Below are 16,151 nucleotides of genomic sequence, written 5' to 3'. Positions count from 1 at the left end.
GATCTATACTCCAGACCAGTGGGTGGCGGTATTTCACCAAAAACTCAATAAGAAAGAGTCGTCAGCTTCCATTAACAGAGTCTGGCGTGGCTCAATGGTAGCAAGGTAGCACTAATGGTCGCCCTCTGCCGTGGATATTTCCCCCATCACTAACTCGACATGGGCAAGAGAGACAATCGAGTGGTGAGTCGTGTCACACAACCGCGGGTCATCGTGGGCGGTTGTATTGGGAAAGAAGCTCAACGTAACAGGAGCCGCACTTTAATGTATCCCTCCGCTGGTGGTTCTGGTGCTAGGCCCGGACGCGCTCTCTCTCTCTCTCTCTCTCTCTCTCTTAACACGCGCGTCAACATGGCTCACGAGGAGAGACGTCTGTTTGGGTTATTTCGTGTCACGGTTTCTAGGGTCGAGTTTCTCGGTGCTCGTTGTGAAGTAGACGTCGCAGATCGATTATTGATACCAGCACGAAGAAAACGCGTCTTCTCGTGGTGACGTTGGGAGTGTTTTACTTTCTGTATACAGCCTCGACATATACGAGCATCCACCTATTAAACTGATTGCACGTCGCCCAGTGTGTTTACGTTAGCTAGTTAGTTAGTTCACGTTGTTTGCTAATGCCAATGTAATAATGTTGTCACCGAAGCGCGTATTGTTTGCAGCGGACGGCTAACTATGCATATTTAATAATCTATGACGCGAATAGGATTGGTTGCTGACATGTCGGTTATAACTGTAACGTTACACATCGTCGACAATTTGTTTAGATAACAGAACATTACACACTACTGAGGCTGTCGTAGGTTAATACAGCCGCCCAGCACTACATTATAATTATAATATTAATGTACACGATTAAGATGTGTTGTGTTTACTTTGATCTGTTTGAGAGGTGCTGTGTGGTTACATTGTGGGTGTTTATGTTGCTGCGGGACTGTGTTGCAGGGTACTGTTTATCTCAGTGTCATCTGGGTGTACTTCAATAACCTCCATTAGAAATGTATGACATGCTTTCCTCTGCTTGGTGTCCCAGGCTTACATCAACCCCATCGCTGCTGCACGAGCCAGGGGACCGGCAAATAATGCCGGACCAACGATACAAGATTATTTAAGCAGACCTCGACCGACATGGTGAGTAAAAGACAGACCTCCTCACAGCCCTGACATAAAGATCTGCTCCTTGGTGACTAAAAGAGACTGTTATTCCCCTGTTATTCCTTTGGGTTGTGTTGCGTCCATGTGGATCAATATCACTGCTCGATGTAGATATAGAGATGTGCAAGGTTTCATCCTCATGTGATTGTGTTTTCCCAAATGGATTTGAGTCGATGTAGTTGCAACATCAGCATCATTTTATGAAACGGTGCTCTCTCAAGTGCCCTGCCAACGAGGATTGAGAGCAGAGAGGGAGGTCCTCTGATGTGTGTATTTTATTGCCCCCAATGGTCAACAGCATCATCGAACGCTTTTTACATCCATATATACATAATTTCCCCCCCATGAAACATTCAAGGCATATGTACTTGCAAGAAAAAAACGCTGACCATAAATAATGTAGCCTTCTGCAGACAAAGAGGTTCCAGTTGTCTTGTAGAAAGAAAACAAATTATATTTGTCTCAGGAAAATATATAAATTATTCTGTAAAGGTTTTACTTTTTTGCGCCCCCAGCTCCTATGAAACTTCCATTTGCATTACTCAAAGAGCAACATGTTTTCAATGCACTATTTAAAGGTAAAGGTGGCATAAAACACCCATTACTTCTATTACAAAATGAGTTACAGTACTTCAATTCATCTATCTTTATTTTACTTGATAACAGAATAATCTTGATTCATTAAACAATTGAAATTAATAGAATTCGGGAGGTATGCATTGTTAAAATGAGTGGCCGTCAATTAAGTGGCGAGATGAAGAGCTGCAGCTGACAGGTGGATTCACCCCTTATTGCCGGACGTAATCCTCTCCAATGTCTGCTGAAAATCTTACAACTGATTTATTGTCTCTTCATCAGGGAGGAGTTAAAGGAGCAGCTGGAGAAGAAGAAGAAGGGCTCTCGAGCCTTGGCTGACTTTGAGGACAAAATGAACGTGGTACGTTTGTATTATGGAGACCTTAATTATCCCCAAATCTTTCATTATATTTCTTTCCAGCTATGAGTGTCAATAATAATGGCTCTAGTTATGGTAGTCTTTTTTAACTATACTACAAAACTATGGATCATGTTTGGATGAATGTGTAGCTGCATATGGGGAACAATCTGCAATAGGGCGACTGTGGGTCAGTAGTTACCAGGTCTGTCTTTCAATCAGGGGGTTGGTGGTTCAATCCCCGCCCTAGTCGATGTGTCCTTGAGCAAGACACTTAACCCTGAGTTGTTCCCTGTAGCTGTGTCTACAGTGTATGAATGTAACATGATTGTAAGTCGCTTTGGATAAAAGCGTCAGCTAAATTACATGTAATGTAATATAGTAGATTAATACTTTCCCCCCAATATGTGCTTCTGTTTTCAGAAATGGAGGAAAGAACTGGCAAAAAACAGAGTGAAGCTGTTAGCTGGAATTGACAAAGACAAAGAGAAAGACAAAAAGACAACTGACAAAGAAAAAGAGGAGAAAAAAGAGAAAAAAGAAAAGGAGGAGAAAAAAGAGAAAAAAGAAAAAGAGGAGAAAAAAGAGGTATGGCATCTCACCTTCATCAGACATTTGAATGACCTCTCTCAAATCCTCATCTTTTACTGACTGGCTTTTCATTTGTGCTCAGAAAAAGAAGAAAGAGAAGAAGAAATCCAACAGGGTGAGGAGAGACCTCCAGTATTTTGATAGCCAACTTTGCTACAGCCCTGTCAGACGCCACACACACACACACACACACACACACACACACACACACCACACCACACACTGTCTGCGTGTTACTTTCAGATGGTCTCTTATTGTGTTCCAGTTCCCAAACGAGTAAATAACCTCAAATCTAATGAACCCTGCTTTCATTGTGTTTTGGTCAAGCATTCTTCATCTTCCTCCTCCTCATCGAGTTCTGATTCCCCTAGCAGCTTCTCCACAGAATCTGAAGACGTGGTAAGTCAAAACTATTTTATGACCCATAATCAAACTACTGCATGGTGCTCTTGAAATGGAGACAACCCCAGATGTTTCTCTGCTGGATGTCACTAATTGTCTTGATTGATTACTGTTGGCTGCTGTTTGCTTGTGTTGCTCTGTCAAAGGTACATTCTATTGATAGCATCCTGTGTTTTGATAGTCTAAGCGAGTTAGTTGACGTTTAACAGCTGATCAGAAATATATGGACTCGATGATTTGTTTCTTGAACATTTCTGTATAATCGGCTCGACATCTCTATTAAATTGTCTCACATAATGCAGCACTACACTGTTTGATTGCTTTTGTATTTGTGTTTACAGGATGAAAAGAAGAGTGTGAAAAAAAAGCGGAAGAGAAAGAAGTCATCAACTAGGAGAGCATCCGACAGCTTCGAAGGAGAATCTGATGCTGAAAGCAAGGTTTGTCTTTTTTTTAACAGCACAGTTGGCTTTCCGTGTTACAGTGCACTTCAATAGAACCAGGTTCTGGTGTTAAAATATGGGCAATTAAAACGGTTGTCATACAATTACTTCCATTTAAAACATTTAAAAATAAAAATGCCAGCGTTTATTCAAATTGTTGTTTTTTCCCCCAAGAAGAAAAAGAAAAGAATAAAGGAAGATGGGGACAAAGATAAGGTAATTAACTTTTATTCAGTAACCCACTTGAAGTTACTGTTTGGAACTTCTAACTCATTTTAATACTGATTCCTCTTTATGACTGACATAAGTAAACAAGACCATCACCAAGAACACTCTTCTATTTCTATATCATTATTTTTAATGCTTGTCATCGGTGCCATCGGGTCGGATTCCGCGTGAATACGGACATAATCGTGCAGGATCACCACAAACTCCTTTAGCTAAGACTCCAGTGGCTCCTCCTGCCAGGAGCAGAGTTGTGCCTCCCTGCTCCGCCAACACTGACACAACGCTGCTGGGGGCCAAGGCCGTATCGCTGGGTCCATGGACAGAAGAGAGACACAGGAGAACCGGGACTGTCAGACCCTGCTGCAGTCAACTGAGAGGTTTTCTGAAGGGACTCAAACACGACTGCTTTTGGCCACAGGAAACGTCAAAGTCAACACAAAATGAATCGTATTAATTGTAATCATCATAATAACTCTATCTTTGACGGTGTTAGTTTGTGTATATTTCCACAGGTGAGGTTTTTGAAAAACCTTTTTATTACTTGACCATTGTTCTTGCCAGTCAAACAAGTGTTATAAAGCATTCATAATTGTGGTGTAAATCTTGTGTCTGTCAGGATGACAAGAGTCGTAAAAGAAAAAGGAAGGCTGAGCGAAGTTATAAAGACTCCTCTTCAGAGTCATCTGCAGAATCTGAGGGGGAAGAGGTAGTAAGTATTTTTCTTATATGCTGGTAGACTTTTCTTTCACCACGTACTGTTGCGTAACAATTTAATTTAATACTTTATTTAAATCCCTCTGACTCCCAATAGACCTTCAACCTCCTATGTCCCCTTTGTTCCTCCTTTTATCCCATTGTTCCTCTTTTTGTTTGTGTGCTACCTCATGCTGAAATCAATGTGCCAGAATAATATGTTTGGCAGCTTTCATTACATTTATTAAACTTCATCCATCAAATATTTACTAAAAGATAACATTAGACATTGTCTAGTTTTAGTCAGCTAGACGCATGGTATTTTAGCCTTGTTCAGTCATAAATAAGTGAACTTTATGGTGTCACAGTACAGGCCGATGGACAATCAAACATTGTTCATGGTAAGCATCTGATGGAACAGTTGGACTCAGTTTAAATGGTTGACTCATTGGTTTTGTTTTAGTTCTGTTCCGTAGATGAGGTAGACTTCAGAGTTGGACCCATTAATATAGTACTGATCTCTGATAAATATCTGGTTTGTCATCGTCACAAGACTTCCCTTTGCAGTGTCGTTGTGTAAACTTAACGGCTTAACGATATACCTACACACCGTTCTATTACACAATTTCCAAATATATTAAGTTTCAGTTCTCTCTGCTCGCTCACTCGTCCAGATGTGCAGGCTTTCTGTCGGTCACGCTTCACGTGAAGTCTGATGAATAGTAGTAATTTCAGTGAAAAACTCCTATTTACCGAAGGCTGCCAGTATTTCACCTCCATCCAAAACCTCCATCAGGAGGAGCGTCGTGACCCCAGGTGTGCCCAGTCAGATTAACGGCTACTGCAAGTTGGCGCTCTAAATGTCGACTGCGTTCAGCAGCTCATAGCAAGCAAGTGACAACAGTGGTAGAGACTCAGACCAAAGTAGTTTCATTACACATGAACCAACCACCGTCTAAAAGCATAGCCCTCACCTTAAAGGTGTAAGTAATTCAAATGAGTCCAACGATCAGATTTTTTTTCCTGATTTAAACCTTATTTTATTGGATGAAAATTATTGTAAAATGCGGCAAACTTAAAGTATAAGGAGGAAAGTTGATAGCAATATATCATAAATTCAGCGTGCTAAATAAAATAAAATGTTTAGTCAAAGAGGAAACTATTTGGCTAAACCGGTTGTAAACCAAACTGTGGATGCTTTCACACACTCCATAATTGTAATAAAAAAAGGGACTTTTTGTTTTTCGGGGATACTTCCCTCTTGTTCATATTCTCATTTCCACCTTTCCCTCATGCAGGCTGAAGCCAAGAAGAAAAAGAGAAGTAGCGAGGAAAAGGAGAAAATAACGGTGAGAAATTGACTCATTTTGTACTCCATAAGATTTTGGTTTGATCCCTTTAGCAAAGACAAACGTCAGGGACGTATTCATTTAGTAAGTAGATAATATTTAACTGCGAGTTGAACGATTTTTTTTGACTGGTGTACATAATGGGCAACTTAATAACACAGATCCAATATGTATTAGAAGTGCCTCAAAAACGTGTCTGTATAGCTACATCTCCTAACAACAAATGTGCATTGTCTGCATGTACATTTAAGAGAAAATTACTTGAACACTAACATCAAATGTTTTGCGTTCTCAGGACAAATCCAAGAAGAAAAGGAAAAGGAAGCACAAGAAACACGGCAGAAAAAAGAAAAAGAATCCAGCCTCTCAGTCAGACTCGGAGCTCGATTAACAAACCGCATCTTTACGGTTCTCTCATCCTCCGGACAGTTCACATGTAGCGTTATTTTGCTTTTGACCTCCGACCTTCTCCCATCCAGCTTTCGTCATCGTGCTTGAACGAGGGGCCCACAGACTCGTAATGCTGTGGTTCTGAGAGTGAAGTGAAATGGAGGGAGGCACTCGTGCCTCGAAGCGGCAACTACCGGTACATATCTTCTGTTGATTTCTACCACCATGCTTTTTTTTAGATAAGGTTTCTTTAAACCACGGGACTGAAGTGAATTCTCATATCTTGGAGATTTCAATGTGACTTGTTTTCATCTTCAGAAGGCTGGCCCTCTCGGAGCCGCCCTCTCTGCTTAATACCCGACATCGTGCATGTCTAGTTGCTAGATGATGCCGTCATGTCGTGCCTGCGTCGTGCATGTAGACCAGATGACCTGATGTCTCGCCAGCCTCATATTGAAGTTGGACTTATGATAAGAAATGTGAGCTTCACAGTCAACATTTATACAAGGGATACTTGTTCTGATAGATGAATTGTTACACTGCAGTGTAAATGTATAAACAATGGGAATTCATTAATAAAGTATTGTTTTAGCCTTTAGTGCTGTTAATTAGCTACAACCTTTATTGAGAGGCTCTTTAATTTATGTTGCGTGTATGAATGGTTACCCTGCCCACTTAATACAAACTGTTAACAATATGGTCCTCACTGTCTCTCTTCTTTAACACTTAAACAGAGATCTGCAGTGCCGTGAATAACCAAATAATATAATTACATCCCTTGTTGATGGTTGCAGACTGTTTCCTTGTTCGATGGCTATTAAACACTAGATTACGGACTTGTCTGATATTGAATGTGCGTTTCACTTTTGAGGCCGTTTGCGTCCATTAATTGGTGGAAATAGTACTTTACATAAAGAATGAATACTGCTATACAAATGCATTCAAAGTTTAAGAAAAGAACTCATCAAAATTTACTTTTTTAGATTTGGATAAATTATCTGATTATCATTTTTTTTTCTCAAATGTATATATTTGTTTTTTAGTACACATGAGTAATATGATAATCCACAGGTTTTCCACATATTTATTTAAAAACATTGAATATGGAACGTCATTTTATTTTTTAAGCTGATCATATGTATGTAAAGTCTTTATCTGCAAAATAACTAAAGTGGGGAAATAGCAGAACATGGAAATACTCGAAAGTACATGTACCTCTAAATTGTACTTGGTTCACTTATTATGTATTTTGACTTCAATACGTTCTGCATCTGTTAAACTATCTTAAACACGAGTTAATAACTTGAAAGACGTGCTTGTCTCGCTCAATCGCCCACTGAGTGGGTGTGAAGGCAGGTACGGTTTGAAACATTCAACCTACTTCCTTTTTTTAAAAATACATTTCATTCCATTCCTTTGAGGTGCTACAGGCAGGTCTCGTGATGCTGAACAACGTAAAGATATCAAAGGTCAACGTGAGCAAGTAAACTCTGTTTAATCATTGCGGTGTGGGGGCATGTTTGCAGTATCATACGATGATAACGAAACTCTTTTTAAATTCCAAGCGTGGTCAACGGGTGTGAACTGGTTCCAGAAACACTACTGGGCCCAATCTGACAGTAAGGGACACACTGGGCGGGATAAACTGTTTGACTTCCATATTTTGATCGGTGGGAGGGCCTGATCTGCCATATAAAGCAGTGCATGCCTGGTTCACTTCAGAGGAAGTGAGACACGAAGGGCAGTAAGCTGTTGAATCACTTCACGTGCAAGGTAAGTGATAACAACTATGAATATGTATCAAATCCTTTTCTTGACATAATTGTATGTACTGTTTTATAATCAGTCACAACTTCTATTAGTACTTTTCAGGGATGTTTTGAGTGAAAGGAAGATCCTTATTCAGGCTAAAATGAAACTGAAAGCCACAGTTTCACAATTAAGTCACAACGTCTAAGCAAGAAATCTGCAGGAAGTTTTTCTTTTTTAAACGTCACAAAGCCTCACATTCAACTGATTCAAATAGGTTACATACTACTACTCTCTTGCAGATGTTGAGGGTAACTCTGTGGTTACTAGTGGGAGTGTTTGCGTGTGCGTCCTGCTCAATCACATGTCCAGATGGGAACGTCTGCTCTGATTTCGCCACCTGCTGTATGACTAAAAATGGCTTTAGCTGCTGTCCCTATCCACAAGTAAGTCATGTCAACATATAATGTAACTTGACCTGTAGTTGTTAACATTTTGGAATGGCAAAGGGTTGCAAATATTCCACCCTTAATCTCTGTGTGTCTGCAGGCAGTGTGTTGCTCTGACTTGACCCACTGCTGCCCCTCTGGGTTTCATTGTAACATGGTTACCAAGATGTGTATGAAAAACCCGTTGCTGATGATCCCCATGGTGAAGAAGCAAGCTGCAGAGGAACCAAGCCCTCCTGCTCTACCTGTTTCTCCACTTCAGGGGCCCGTGAACAACCAAGTGCCAGACCAACAGAAGAGTTCAGTTGTTCATTGTGACCTCTACCACGTGTGTCCTGATGGGACTACCTGCTGCAGACACCCAGCGGGTGTCTGGTTCTGTTGCCTTTACCCTTATGTGAGTCTTTTGCAAAAAACAACTTACAACGTAAGACAACACTTTTTTGTTGGCATGAAGTTGTTTAACCTGGGATTTGTAACTTTTAGGGAAGGTGTTGTCTGGATGGCATTCACTGTTGTCCCCATGGCTTCAACTGTGACCTCACGTATACGCACTGTGTGGCGCAAGGCCTGAGATATCCGTTCTCCCCCCACAAAAGTATGTCGTCAATGCCTGCCTCTCTCATTCCGCCTTCAGAGGGAAAAAGCAGCTTGCGAGAGGTAGGACATACTGTGAATGTGCCTTTTGACTGTGTGGTGTATTCGGTGATTGGTTATCTGAATCCCCAATATTAACATAAAGTTATAATTAAAAATTCTCAAACATGAGCACTCTGCATTTCGGTTCTCATCCTGGCTTTTTCTTCCTGGTTTGACGTTGACAACAACATCTGATCAAACTACATCTACAAAGTGCTGAACTCTTGATAGGGACACATCTTAATATATAATAAACCTATTTTTACTTTCAGATTTCAATAATATGGAGGAAGGAAAAACAGCTTTTAGAGCCTTTAAATATCTATTATTTCGAAAAATGTAGATGACAAAATAAACATGTATCAATGATTTAATATATTATTAACCAGGGTATAATGGTCAGTATGTATTTACCTTTTGCAGACATCAATGACAGCTCTGACAGAAGCCAGGGGTGTCATCACTGAGGATGGACCCATTCGCTGTGATCCCAAGTTTTACTGCTCAGCAGGGACAAGTTGCTGCAAAGGAGCCACAGGCCGATGGAACTGCTGTCCTTTCCAACTGGTAGGAATAGGCCATACATTTTTAAAGCCATCAATATGTAATGATGCAGTGATCGGAAGGAGAACAATTGGACAAAAGTGCTTAGACAAACTGGAAGATACAGTGTTGAATAATTAAATGATCAGCAGAGTTTGAAAATGTGTCTTTTCCCATTATAAGCACCACAAACTGATGCAACTCACAAAAGATTAAATGTTTTTTGTTTTGACTGTAAACCTTTAAATTCACACCTACTGCAGTAATGTACGAGTCTATACTGTATTGTTTCTAACATCACAACTTGTTCTGATTCAGGGCCAGTGTTGTGCAGATGGGCGGCACTGCTGTGATTATGGATATACATGTGACCCCACCTCCATGTCATGCAAGAGAAGGTACTCGGAGATCCCCTCACGAGCACAAGAAGAAGCCAAAACAGACTGATGACAAGTTTGTGGACTGTGACAGTTTTACCATTACGTATTTCCTTACATTTTCCTGATCAAATCTAATGCATCATCATCAGACCTATAGATAACTGATAATTTAGTGAATAATGTGCTTATAACTTTAAAAAATGATTTCTCTCCGTAGTGAATTCCTTTTAGATTAATGTTATCTGTATTGGTTCTCACAAGGGATGGGATGTAAACATTTGTTCTCAATAACCAGCTTTGCAAGATTCCATACAAAATGTAGTAGCCAATCCATTGCTGTGCTTTCGGAACTATGTTGAGACTGTATAATCAAATGATCTCTTTAGCGATAGACAAGTCATGGAAAACAAAGCAGATAATTGCATACTTACAAATATATGAACTTTAAATAAAACGTTAAATAAAAAAAGGGAGTTAGGAGTGTAAGACTTTTTTTTGTTGTATATCTTAAAATAAATATATATTCTCATGTTGCCTTGATAGACCAGTCACGCGCGTGCAGACATTGATATTATTTAACTGTAGACTGTGGCAGTGATCAAAGGGCTTTTACTTTGAAAGCAATAAGCGGAAGTGTCCGTTTCCATTTCCGACTGTATCACTTCCTTGGTTTGCCTGCCGCTCGTTTACATGTGGTTCCGGGTGGAGGCGAGGAGATTTCAAATGGTAGTAAGATGAGCCAAATAGAAGAACTAAAAGTGTTTGTTTCCGAGCGGCTATATGCTGCTGCTTCTGAAATATTCGGTGCTGTAGAAAAAACCATAACGGATTACGAGGAGACGGTCACCCGTTTGAAGGAAGAAAACGACCGTAACCGTTCTCTGTTGGACATCATCCTCAAAACCAAGTCACCACCACAGAAAGAAGGTCGGTTCATTCGAGAGCAAGTTTAGTTTGTGCCGGTGAACACCGACAGAAACAGAGCTAACGTTACTAGAACTCAAGGCAGTGAAGATTACATCTCTGCATTGCTTTAGATAGAAGTAGGATGTGGAAACTGACGTCAGCTAACTAACGTTAACTTGTAGCTGTCTGTTTAGCTCAGGGTAGCTAGCTAGCTACACCGAAGATACGGGAAAAGGTCTCACGTCATTGTTCAGAGTTTTGTTTCAAGCTATTTTCTATCGAGTACTATAATGTTATAGTATTAGTTATTCGTTATGCCAGTTAAGGTTAGCTTAAACAACAAGGGTGTGAGCTGCTTACGTTTCACAATCTAGCAGGGACATCACTGTATGAAGTAAGAACCATAAAGGTGCTAAGCTTTCTCTCTCTGTGTCTCATGTCTCATCTCTCACACCTCGTGATATTGTTGACAATGTGTGGTCCAATAGAAGTTGCGATCTCATTGCCTGGGTTGTGGAGAAGCCAAAGTACTGACAAATCAGTATTTCTTTTTTTTCCACACTGCTCTTAGCATAGTCATTCTATGGCCCTATTGCACGTGTGTGTGTTTGTCAAAAGACAATATAGACTGATGGCATGCCTCTTATCATTTGGGCTGTATAAAACCCTAAATATGTAGAATCATGTTTCCCCTCCTTGCAGTTGGAGGACATTTTGCCATGCCACAGGAGGAAAAGCACAGGTTTAGATAAAATAATTAACGATGGCTGATTTCCATTTTGCTGAGGACCGCCTCCTGTTAGTCGACTAATTGGTCGTTTTGATCTGTCTCCTAGGATTTCTTTAGACGTCTAGTTTTTTTTTTTTCATGCATTTCTATGCAGAATTACTTATTTCCAAGAAACGTATTCTTTGGCAAACACAGTATTTAAAAATTGGTTATTCTGTCTGATTCTTTGTGGCGAAACTTAGTTTTCAAGATCAATTACATTACATTATCTAATTGACTCGACGACAAAATCGCATGACTCTTAGTCTACTAATACGTTTTTAGTTGAGGACAGTCCTGGTCCTGAGCATGCACCCGGTCATGAATTACTGAGACACTTGAATACAACAATCATTCATAATGTTATCAACTAAAACATTTGCTTTTCAAGACCGTCAAGTAAAAAATGTTTTCGGCAAAAAAAATTCAATTGCATGCTGTACAAAAATGATCCCATACAACTTATTTTCATAACAACTTATATTTGACTGCTTTTTTCCTCTACTGTGTTAGAAAAGATAAAGCTAACACTCAGTCTGGCTGCTGCCAGCAGCATGTCATAGGACATGACCCCTTAATGCCACAACAATGTGTTACATATGAGACAGCTGCCAGCAGCAGTATTGACATGCAAATGACTGCTTCATTTCACAGCTATTCTATTCATTAGATCTCCAATGTCAGAACCAGCGTGGGTCCAACACAAAGTGCGATTACTGACCATGGCAAGACAGATCAGCTGCCGTAAATCATATTTGTGATTTTAGTTGAGTCAACTGAGCCCCGTTCTCTGTATACAGCCTTCGAGCAACCTTTTTTTTGTTTATCATTCATTTTATTTATGTATGATTTTGCTGGTTTTGAAACAAAATATACTCCTTCCAAATAATTATTGTTATAGTCATTTACAACAATCAGCTAAAAAATTTTTTTTTAAATCAGCCCTTTTAATATAATTAGAAACTATTTATCAAAACGTTTTTTAATACAAGTCGAAAAATATCTCCACTTTCTCTCCTTATATGTAGTTAGGTGTCGGTAGGTGCCACGAGCTGCCAGTGGCAATAGTTGTCACAGGAGTGCCACTAGTAGCCGGAGACGTGCCACCAGTAGGGGTCAAGCTATTGCCACCAGTAAAGATGTGCCACTTTTTGTCAGAAGTGCCAGTAGTTGTCACAGGAGTGCAACAACGGAGACTTGCCACACCTGACTGACGCTTGCCACACAGTTGCTACTGTGGTGCCAGAGCCACAAGGAGGAGCTCGGCCTTGCTGACTGTTCCTGTGTTTTCTGCAACATCATCATCTTGATGCCAATAACTCAAGAAAATGGCAACGATTTTTTGATTTAACACAAGTTTTTACTTTCGTGCTTCTCTTTACTCTCCAGGAGCTTGCCCTGCCAAAAGTACCCCTGCTGCTGCTGCTGCTGCTCCAGGTGCATCAGATTCAAGTCTTGCTCGCAAGGCCAGATATCCCCCCCGCAATTCCAGTGGTAGGATTTAAGTCTAACAATAAATACTTCTCTCCAGTAAAATCAGTCTATTAAAACCCTCTATAAAGCAGAAAAAAAGACAGACGTTGTGTTTTCAACATGGACACCATTAACCACTTTTAGTCACCCAGGTATAGTGCGCTACTACATCAGTCATTATGTTGTAAACACAATATTATTGTTAAGTGCAACCTGGTTTTCCAGTAAAAACATGATGCTAATGATTTACTCGAAATGTCATTTCTCTTGTTCCTGCCTGGAAGGGAATTAGGCATTTCAGTCATTCTGTATGAGGCCTTTGTTGAAGTGTGTCATAACTCTAGTAATTCTATGAAATGCCATACTATCTCGTAAAGTATTTAAATGATATCTTGATTTATTTTTTCCAGACTCGCAGTGCTCCTTCACCTCACGCACCGACTTTCTAGACTTTGCAACCAATGACAACTGCCGCTACTGCTTGAAGAGAATTCAAGCCACTGAGACACATTTGACGAGAAAACATTATCTATTTGCTGTCCATTTTACTGAGTGTGGCGCTGGTAAGTTTTATTCACATTAAAATAACAATGTATGATAATGCTCAAGTATGCAAGCTGATGAAATACTAAATGATGGTCTTTGAAGCTTTCAGTCATTCAAAGTGGTAAATAGTCTATCTTTTCTCTTTTCAGAGAAATTTGTTGTACCATGTACGTGCAAAGACTTGATCCAGGGCAGAAGTCACTGGCATTGCCCATATTGCACAAAGATCATTTATCGGAAATGTAACTTTGAGGTGCACATATCTAAACAACATGGTACATACTTTTTCTTGGATTTCTCATGATTTAATGTTGCTGTTATTTTACAATTGCTTTGTTTTGATGTAAACGCACGTTTTTAAGTTCTGCTTTAGATAAACACTGTCTGCCACCACTAATAATGGTAATATTTTTCATTTTCACTGTATAGATGAAGTTATTGACTACACTAACTTTTTACTTTCCAGGTTATCCAATACTGCAGCAAAGCCAAAACACAGGTTAGTTTACAAAATGCCTGATGTCCCTCTTTAAAAAAATTAATATTAACCTTCGCAATTTGACAAATTCGGTGCGTCAGAATGATGCAACCTTTTCAACTAGAAATTGTTTTTTTTTAGACTTGGAGACCATTTTTGTTTATGTTTTTTAAATAAAATTTAAAAAATCACCGATCATGTTTATACTTACTCTGAGAAACTCTAGGACATAATAAGCGTGTCAAAGCTTTTTCTCTTGACTTAATGTTACTTGAAGCATATTCTGAGCCACAATGATGCCCTGTTTACTTTAAACCAGCAGAAAGCTAATATTTTGAATGTGTGCAAACAAGAAATCAGTTTTGCGGTGAGAATATGAAGAACAATGTTGATGGGCACTAGGGGAGGTACAGCCACAGATGTGCATTCATAGAGGCTTAGAAATAAATAGTTTGAAGTACTGGCCATAAAAAAAAAAACGGACATTTGGCGGTCTGTTGTATAATAAAATACATTGCTCTGTCGTCCCTCTTAGAGATGGATCAGCCCTCTGTCTCTGCCATTGAGGAGGATGTTCCCCTGAGTCCTGCACCTTGGTATCAGCAGGAGCTTGGCAGCCTGGACCAGGAGGACCAACAGGCCTCACTGCTGCTTCATGTTAAAGAAGAAGAAGAAGAAGAACAAGAAACGTGCAGACAAGGTCTGGTCGAAGCGCTTTGCATGCATAACTTCACTTTCACAGCGTGTACAAACTTGTGAACAACTGACATTTTGTTTTCCTTTTTCCCCCAGTGAGTCATCCTGAATGGCAGAACTCAGTGCACGTGAAGATTGAAGGCGAGCAAATGAGTGTGGAGGAACATCACGCTCAAGACTCTGAATTCAGCATCGTCTGTGCAGACAGTTACATTCAAGACCTCAGCGTGGAAAGCAGCAAGAGACATCTGCTTCCTAATTCTTCAAATCAACCTCTGGAAATGCTGCCTGATAGTGGGGTTGGTGGAATATACAAGCCGGCTGAGGAATCTCAGCACACCACACCTCGTACTAGTTTAAAGGCACTCGGTATCAAGAGGAAAGTGCCTGTAAAAAGAAAAAAATCTAATATAAAGACATCAACACTGTCTGTCAGTCAGAATCCTACCGGTCCTCATTGTTGTAAAGCATGTGGAAAGACTTTCGATTACATGTACACACTGAGGACACACGTGCTAACACACGCAGGGGATACAATCCATATTTGTGGAATCTGTGGAAAACATTTAGAGTCTATGGAGAGTTTTGTCCAGCACATTCAAAGCCACACAACGAGGAACAAATGTGGTATATGTGGCAAACAATTTTCTAATAATTTCCGTCTGAAACGGCACAGGAGATTTCACAGACCAAAGGGTTTAAATGTTATGTCATCAACTTAAATAATGGGTACAATCCTACAGATGTCATAAATGCATCAAAACGAGCTGTGATACTGTAAGTATTCTCAACAAATCTTATAACTCAGCTCATTAAAGAAATGCATTCAGTGTAATACCTTGTTGTACCGCCATGATTGTGACTTATGTAATGGATCTCTGTTACTGGATGTATATGAGAGTGTAATAATAGTGAGTTGGTGACAGCAGATGCTCATCGCACCAACACATAGTCACATGTAGAGAGAATGGAATGTTATATTCAATGTTAATCGCAGCGACACCTCGATGGAAAGACAAAGAGACGGGGGTTTCACTTGCCACGAAGCATGGACATGCTGTGCATCAACCTGAAGAACAACCCTACCTGTGTTTAGATTATGATCCAATGTGCTGCCTGTATTCTTGACCAATGTGGTGAAGTCACTCCTTCTTTTACCTGTATATTTACAGTATGCAATTACCGGTTCAGGAGTCGTAGGTTTGCTCTGCAGACAGGAGAACCACGATTGTGGACTGTGGCCCGGAGGAGGCTTGCGAATCTCTCATCTGAGACTACTCTGTATCACAGCGTTGTTTTTCACTTAATTAAATACGCTTTATTATAACTATCGATCCAAAA

The 16,151-nt window shown here is 40.0% G+C and overlaps 3 protein-coding genes across 7 annotated transcripts; all 3 read left to right on the top strand.

The window, feature by feature from the left end:
* Positions 1-38: 38 nt before the first annotated feature.
* fam133b (family with sequence similarity 133 member B) lies at positions 39-6,879 on the top strand. 3 transcript variants are annotated; one of them, XM_034545136.1, is made up of 11 exons: positions 39-183; positions 1,031-1,128; positions 2,011-2,089; positions 2,510-2,674; positions 2,760-2,792; positions 3,005-3,076; positions 3,421-3,519; positions 3,697-3,738; positions 4,367-4,456; positions 5,742-5,792; positions 6,088-6,879. In XM_034545136.1, exons 1-11 carry the CDS (start codon positions 160-162, stop codon positions 6,181-6,183), a joined length of 849 nt encoding a protein of 282 aa, XP_034401027.1. In that variant the 5' UTR covers positions 39-159; the 3' UTR covers positions 6,184-6,879. The 3 variants fall into 3 exon arrangements, with proteins under 3 accessions (XP_034401027.1, XP_034401026.1, XP_034401025.1); XM_034545135.1 differs by having other exon boundaries at positions 61-183; positions 3,700-3,738; positions 4,367-4,459; XM_034545134.1 differs by having other exon boundaries at positions 61-183; positions 4,367-4,459.
* A 751-nt stretch (positions 6,880-7,630) lies between these two features.
* LOC117738941 (progranulin-like) lies at positions 7,631-10,428 on the top strand. Its single transcript, XM_034545133.1, has 6 exons — positions 7,631-7,955; positions 8,234-8,377; positions 8,481-8,777; positions 8,867-9,040; positions 9,443-9,586; positions 9,881-10,428. The coding sequence occupies exons 2-6, from the start codon at positions 8,234-8,236 to the stop codon at positions 10,007-10,009; spliced, it is 888 nt and encodes a 295-aa protein (XP_034401024.1). The 5' UTR covers positions 7,631-7,955; the 3' UTR covers positions 10,010-10,428.
* Positions 10,429-10,549: 121 nt separating this feature from the next.
* LOC117738940 (zinc finger protein 564-like) lies at positions 10,550-16,144 on the top strand. 3 transcript variants are annotated; one of them, XM_034545129.1, is made up of 7 exons: positions 10,550-10,869; positions 13,007-13,111; positions 13,501-13,653; positions 13,786-13,911; positions 14,103-14,135; positions 14,650-14,814; positions 14,907-16,144. In XM_034545129.1, exons 1-7 carry the CDS (start codon positions 10,677-10,679, stop codon positions 15,530-15,532), a joined length of 1,401 nt encoding a protein of 466 aa, XP_034401020.1. In that variant the 5' UTR covers positions 10,550-10,676; the 3' UTR covers positions 15,533-16,144. The 3 variants fall into 3 exon arrangements, with proteins under 3 accessions (XP_034401020.1, XP_034401022.1, XP_034401023.1); XM_034545131.1 differs by lacking the exon at positions 13,007-13,111; XM_034545132.1 differs by lacking the exon at positions 13,786-13,911.
* Positions 16,145-16,151: the final 7 nt, after the last annotated feature.

Source organism: Cyclopterus lumpus, chromosome 11 (genome assembly GCF_009769545.1).
Source record: "Cyclopterus lumpus isolate fCycLum1 chromosome 11, fCycLum1.pri, whole genome shotgun sequence".
In the NCBI taxonomy this organism is placed as follows: Eukaryota; Metazoa; Chordata; class Actinopteri; order Perciformes; family Cyclopteridae; genus Cyclopterus; species Cyclopterus lumpus.
The sequence above is the reverse complement of the archived record's forward strand: the minus strand, read 5'-3'. Positions and strand labels throughout refer to the sequence as shown.

Excerpts from the sequence above, each read along its gene's own strand:
- fam133b (XM_034545134.1), top strand. The coding sequence starts at position 160 with ATGGGCAAGAGAGACAATCGAGTG. Across the intron at positions 1,129-2,010 it reads AGCAGACCTCGACCGACATG|GGAGGAGTTAAAGGAGCAGC; the intron begins GTGAGTAAAAGA and ends TCTCTTCATCAG. Across the intron at positions 3,520-3,696 it reads AATCTGATGCTGAAAGCAAG|AAGAAAAAGAAAAGAATAAA; the intron begins GTTTGTCTTTTT and ends TTTTCCCCCAAG.
- LOC117738941 (XM_034545133.1), top strand. The coding sequence starts at position 8,234 with ATGTTGAGGGTAACTCTGTGGTTACTAGTGGGAGTGTTTGCGTGTGCG. Across the intron at positions 8,778-8,866 it reads TCTGTTGCCTTTACCCTTAT|GGAAGGTGTTGTCTGGATGG; the intron begins GTGAGTCTTTTG and ends TGTAACTTTTAG. Across the intron at positions 9,041-9,442 it reads GAAAAAGCAGCTTGCGAGAG|ACATCAATGACAGCTCTGAC; the intron begins GTAGGACATACT and ends TACCTTTTGCAG.
- LOC117738940 (XM_034545129.1), top strand. The coding sequence starts at position 10,677 with ATGAGCCAAATAGAAGAACTAAAAGTGTTTGTTTCCGAGCGGCTATAT. Across the intron at positions 13,112-13,500 it reads TCCCCCCCGCAATTCCAGTG|ACTCGCAGTGCTCCTTCACC; the intron begins GTAGGATTTAAG and ends TATTTTTTCCAG. Across the intron at positions 13,654-13,785 it reads TTTTACTGAGTGTGGCGCTG|AGAAATTTGTTGTACCATGT; the intron begins GTAAGTTTTATT and ends TTCTCTTTTCAG.